Source organism: Pseudochaenichthys georgianus, chromosome 5, assembly GCF_902827115.2.
Source record: "Pseudochaenichthys georgianus chromosome 5, fPseGeo1.2, whole genome shotgun sequence".
Taxonomy (NCBI): Eukaryota; Metazoa; Chordata; class Actinopteri; order Perciformes; family Channichthyidae; genus Pseudochaenichthys; species Pseudochaenichthys georgianus.
In genome coordinates this window covers 6,911,486-6,917,791 of record NC_047507.1, presented here as the reverse complement: position 1 = coordinate 6,917,791, position 6,306 = coordinate 6,911,486, and the positions used below count along the sequence as shown (strand labels likewise).

Sequence of the window (6,306 nt, the reverse complement as noted above, 5' to 3'; positions counted from 1 at the left end):
TTGAGTTTTAACTTTCCACTTCTGTGAGGAAGAAACAAAAATGGATGTCAGAATCTGTCATGTCAAGACACATTGTAGAGTGACCCTCACGAGAGTGGACATTTTACGCATGAAAAATCCCCTAAACAGTAATAGCAAAAGCAAACATGAGAGAGAGTGTGTGTGTGTGTGTGTGTGTGTGTGTGTGTGTGTGTGTGTGTGTGTGTGTGTGTGTGTGTGTGTGTGTGTGTGTGTGTGTGTGTGTGTGTGTGTGTGTGTGTGTGTGTGTGTGTGTGTGTGTGTGTGTGTGTGTGTGTGTGTGTGTGTGTGTGTGTGTGTGTGTGTGTGTGTGTGTGTGCTTGAAGCTCAGTCACTGATACACTACATTTAAAACCCAGGTCAAAGTGTTTAAGCACTTCAGTTTAATGTTCTTCCTTTCCACAGAATGGAGAATTAGCATAAACCCGCTACGCTCAATCACTCTGTCAAAGTGCAGCGTTCCTGCACAAAGAGACTTGTATCCACCTGAGCAGAGGAGGACAATGCACCCACACAGAGAACTTTCTGCGGTCGGCTCACCGCGCTAAACGGATAAAGTGAGAATTCAAATGACATCCAAAACAAAAGCCCTCATAACTCCCGGCTGAATAAGTCACACGGTTTTTATTTTGGACTGTAGAGTTTCAATATGAATGTATGGATACAAAACAGACACAAAGCTTCATGAATCATTTCACATCATGAATAATAGAAGAGATCAAGCGGTCAAATGAGTATTTACAGTTGATTTCATTCCCTTATCAGTGTGTTTACATGCGCAGCAACCTCAGCTGAGTGATTGCATCTGACTTCAAACAAAACCTACATGATCAGATAAAAACAAATAAAATACAGTGAAAAATAAACAGAAAACTTCACAACCAATGTAGAAACGGATATGTACAAATTCACACAAATAACTGGCCAATTGCTCGATATATTACTGCCCCCAGGGGCCTGTCTCTACACCATTGTGGGCATCATACCAGTGTTGAGGTGGTGTGTGTATTGAAATGAGTGTGAGGGGTGCAGCGGTTGGGGTGTCGGCATGAGGTGGGGTGCGTGGCTGTAGGAGAGGAGGGAACCGGGTCCGAGGGAGTAGGGCCCGCAGTTGTCCATGGGCTGAGGCCCATCGGAGTACGACTCAAACATGGCCACCTTCTTGCTCTTCTTGTTCTTGTTGGACACCTTCCTGTTGCGTGTCTGGATGCCCTCCTTCTTCATGGCGAGGGGCCGGCTCACCTGGGAGGAGAACCAAATCAAAGGGTCTATTTCAAATGTAATGCAGCTCTTTAAAGGGGCCCTAATAACCGTTTTGGGTTTTCCCTTCCTTTCCGTTTGGTATATACGTCGGTTTGTGTGCATGTAAATGGTCTGCAAAGGCTAAAATTACAAATGTCTCTCCCACACTCCCCCCCCCTGACTCCTTTGTTTACTTCCTTAAAGGTGGGGTAGGTAAGTTTGAGAAACCGGCTCGAGATCGCTAGAATTTGAAAATACACAACCGGAGAAAATCTGCCACTTTCTTATAGAGCCCCTCCTCCAACACACACGAACGCGCACATGACCAATGAGGGCACGAGATCAGTTTGTGCCCCGATGGAAGGCTGACAGGCAGGTAGGCCATCCAATTAATACTGTAAAAAGTACAACCAATCCGTTTAGCCGGGCCGACTAAACGGATTGGTTGTACTTTTTACAGTATTACGGCTTCTCCAGATGACATTTTTTATGGATTTGTTGTCAAAGCACTTCAGATATTCATTGCTATCGGGATGTTAAGAGCATTCCATGGAATATAACAAAAAGTGTATCTCGAGCCGGTTTCTGAAACTTACCTACCCCACCTTTAACATAGTTACATCACATTGTACGTGATAGGCTAAGGGGCGGGACATCTCTAAGCAGCTGACCAATCTGTTATTCAAGTAAAATGTTGTCTGCAGAAAAAGAAGGAACAAGACAGAGCTTCATCCAGATGACGGACTCACATTGTGCAGTTTGAAGTAGAGTCCACAGGCGTTACACACGGGCTCTCCGCTGGCGTTGCGTCTCCACAGCGTTGTTGTGCTTGTGTGACAGTTGGCACACACTGTACCTGCCCGCTTGCTGACAATCTGGAGCACAGGAAATCAAATCAGGGTTTTTAAACTGCTGAGGCAAAGGAAAGGTGTGTCGGTGCATCCTATTGGGTCGTACCAGTCTCTTCTTGGGGCGGATCAGGGGTCTGTTTTGGCCGTTCATCTTGTGGTACAGTCCACAGGCGTTGCACAGGTAGTGGCCCGTACCATCCCGGCGCCACAGAGGGGTGGCTGTGGCTCCACAGTTAACACACTCTCTGGCCTCTGTTCAAAATAACCAATACGCAGTTATTACTCAGTTATGTATTGTAGTAAATGAAAGGGTTAACACAAAATGCTTCACATACATTTAAGAGATGCTTAAAATAAATCAGGCTGTTTGGAAGCAGATTCTCCCAAGTCTCATAATACAGTCTGGGATCATTCATCACATTTAGTCCATTTGTATTGAAGCTTTCAGTCATATCACATGATCTCCACTAGCAGATGGACGTACCCAGTTGCTACCGAAGAGTAGAGTCGTACGAATGTTTTATTCAATTAGTCTATTTTGTTTAAAGAATGTTGTCAATGGCACCAGAACAACTAGATTTCTGGATGTGGGCCACGTGACTTGATGTCAAGTTCGAGAGAAGGCAATTTTATTTTTTCAAACGTTTTAAAGAAGACAAACACACCATGAAAGTGCATTCTCACCTGGAGTGGATATCCTCATCTTGTTGCGGAGTTTCGGGGAGAAGGAGGGGTTGATCCAGGCTCCTGGTCCGGCGTAGTTGTAGTCCTGCGGACCCGTCATGTACGGGCTGTAGGGGCTCAGCATGTGTGGGTGTGACGATGAGGTGTACACACTCGCAGCAGCAGGAGTCAGATTCATAAAGCTGCTGCTGACCCCCGACCCCCCCAGCGGGCTCAGCCTCTCGGCCTTCAGGGCCTCTTGGAGCCGGGGGCTCTCCCTGCCCGGAGACCCATAGCCATCCCTGGAGGAGGTGAAGGAGGAGGTGAGGCAGGGGGTGTAGAGGGAGGTGGGGGTGTGGGAGTGCATCTTAGAGAGGGGGCTGCTGCTCCAGGAGGATCCAGGGGGGGTGTAGGGGGAGTGGCTGCTGCCTGCCCCGTCCAGCAGCTGCAGGTTACCCAGGAGGCTCGGGGAGGAGAACACCTGTCGGACTTTGGGACAACAGATTTACTCAGATTACATTCACACTTCAGATTCGGAGTACTTAATCAACCCTTCAATTGACATATAATGGAAATGTGTCTTTGGCAAGCGGTTGGTTCTTCCACTCTCTTGGGTCCATTCAAACATCAGCTGTATTAGAAATGTATAATTTACTACACAATAATATAAACCTATACAAGTTAAATTAGGTGATGGTGTTGGTGGCAGAGTGTCCTATAAGAGGGATCATCAAGGGTTGGAACGGGAGCCTAATTATGTGTGTGTGTGTGTGTGTGTGTGTGTGTGTGTGTGTGTGTGTGTGTGTGTGTGTGTGTGTGTGTGTGTGTGTGTGTGTGTGTGTGTGTGTGTGTGTGTGTGTGTGTGTGTGTGTGTGTGTGTGTGTGTGTGTGTGTGTGTGTGTGTGTGTGTGTGTGAGCAGGTATGATGTGTGATGGGCGACAGTGAAAGGAGCACTGACCCGAGCTGTGTCTGTAGGTGGGAGGCGCTCGGCTGTGGCTCGGGGTGGAGAAGAAGGAATGGAGACCGGAGTAGTCCGGTTCCTGGCCGGAGAAGAAGGCCTCCGCCTCGTCTCCGGGAGGCAAGAGACCCGGCTCAGAGGAGAAACCGGCCAGAGGATCTGAGCTGAGCAGAGCCGGAGGAACCCAGTGAGACTGCTCTGAATCCTCCATGGTCACAGATAACACCTCAACCTAAAGCACTACAAGGAATACATAACAATGTGAGTAAAGCAAAGGCTCTACGGGCAACAGCTTTTAAGGTCACTATCCTAATGGAGCTCAACATGTACTACATGCGTGCATTTATACAAATCAAACAACAGTTAGATGTTAACAAAAGACCACAAAGAATCCTAAAGCACAACTCGAGGGATAGGAACAATATTTAATATGACAACTACATTTACTGCATTTTCTTCGTTACATAACATATCTTTGAGCTTAATGGAAATAAAGTGTATGTGTTGCTGTTTTAAAGCTCCTGGAACCACGTATAGTTGGATAGAAACACATGAGACTTGAAGTCACGAAGGAAAATAAAGCATTATGCCTTAAAGGCTAAATCTTCACACACCAAAAATCTAAAGTGTCTCCTTTACTGTGTGTAAGTTTGTCAATCCATAAATCTTTGCGTGCTTGGTATATAAACACATTTTCAGCGGGGTGTGTGAGATTTCTGCCAAATGAATCCTCTCTGGATTATTATTTCAAAAACTAAAAGCCTTCATCAGACTTTTTTTTTTGTTGCAGTGCCACAATTAACTGTATTTGATTTACTGTCACTTTGATTGCATTATCTCCACTTCATAACAACCACTGCAACTTGAAGTTATCAGGGGTCGCGATCTCTCGACAGCAGGCTTCTTCAAACTTCCTTTTCAAGGATCCTCATTTCACTGTGGCTGAAAGTAAAAAGACTTAAAATAGCCGAGTCTATAAAAGTAGTGATGCAGCCAGTGACCCAACAGTTTCTCAGCGGCCTTTCTGCTGTAGGTGTGCCAGTTAGAAGAATGCAAAAGACATGTCCTGTGGGACACCCCGTCGCAGTACAGGGTGGACACACAGACTAAAAAAAGAGATGTTTTCTAAGTGAAAGTATTGGTGGTTACTTCTGTCACCCTGCTTTAGATGATGAGATGTTTTCACACCAGTTCTCTCTATTTGTGAGGGTGTACGTACCAAGTAATGCTGAATTACTCACAAATAAACACCATTTATGACACCATGTTCTGTCCGAGAGATGAAAAGCAAATGTGCTGCCCTTTAAAAATATAAAAATGACTTCTTAACTGAAGAAATTTAAAAAAAACGCGGAAATGTCAAAGTAGGAGGCCAGAGCGAGGCCGCTGTTGCTCCATATCTTTAGAGGAAAGAGAAGAGGAAAGACAGAGAGGCTGATGGAGGCTGATAAAGTCTGAGAAGATCTGATAGGCAGCATTATTATAATGCTAAATAAGATCCTGCAGGAGCTCATCTGATTCATAGAAATCACTTATACTAGAGATGCGACCAATGTTCAAATACAGCAAGGTGAGCATGGAGAACACAGAAAATAGGCCCTTTTAAGTAATAGATTTAAAATCATTAGCAAAAACAGGAACAATTGATTCCCAAAATGTAAAAACAACAACATTTGTTTGATTAAATACCTGGATTGCATACACACACAATATGTCATATTTAAAATGCATAACAAATACCTGTTTTAATGTATTAAAGGCATTCATTAATGCTCACACGAGAACGTAAGGAGAATTGGAAAGAACCTAGTTGTGACAGTTATCACTTATAACATCACTGATATTATTTTTAGTCGGATATTTAATTAATTGAACTCTCTTGAAGTCAACTTAACGCGTGACGAAGAAGCTCAATGTTGATGTTAATTGATTCCATCACTCGTTTGGACACAGACCTCAGAAACATGCTGAACAAATATACAAAATAGTAATAATTGAAATGCTAGAAATAATGTCACCCTACTGCAAAGACCTCATCTCTCGTATTTCTAGAAGTCAGAGTCAGTCAAGCGATAAATGCCCTGAAAGCTGGTTAAAGTTTAAATGCATTTCTTTTGATCACACTCCTTAATATGTAATCTGGATTATGTGCTGGAGTCAAAGAGCCGAGGGGTCGCCTACCTGAGGGTCTCAGAGGGGCGTCAGTGGAGGACGAGTGGAGCTCCTCACTAAAGGCTGAAGGCAACAAGAACACAAACTTCTCCAACCAGCAGACAAACTTTAGGGCTCAGAGACCATGGGAGGGGTCGGGGGGGGGGGGGGGGGGGACAAGGACACACCTCCTTGGTCCAGAGAGAAATGTGAGGCTTGGATTAAACATGACTTGAATAATGTTTGTCTTATCAGAGACTTTTGGCTCTCACGGGAAGTGTGAAAGGCGTCCCCTTTAAATCCTTCCTCTAATCCGTGAACCGATCCCAATGACATGTTTGTTCTTTTACTCTGTTATTTCATGTTGTATTCATATATAAAACTGCAGGTGGTTTTTGTTGTTTTTGTTATTTTAACGTTGT

The 6,306-nt window shown here is 44.5% G+C and overlaps 1 protein-coding gene across 1 annotated transcript; it reads right to left on the bottom strand.

Moving 5' to 3' along the window:
• Positions 1-623: 623 nt before the first annotated feature.
• Positions 624-5,994, bottom strand: gata1a (GATA binding protein 1a). Its single transcript, XM_034083362.1, has 6 exons — positions 5,915-5,994; positions 3,734-3,973; positions 2,796-3,263; positions 2,218-2,363; positions 2,010-2,135; positions 624-1,260 (listed from the first exon to the last, which is right to left on the bottom strand). Exons 2-6 carry the CDS (start codon positions 3,942-3,944, stop codon positions 982-984), a joined length of 1,230 nt encoding a protein of 409 aa, XP_033939253.1. The 5' UTR covers positions 3,945-3,973; positions 5,915-5,994; the 3' UTR covers positions 624-981.
• Positions 5,995-6,306: the final 312 nt, after the last annotated feature.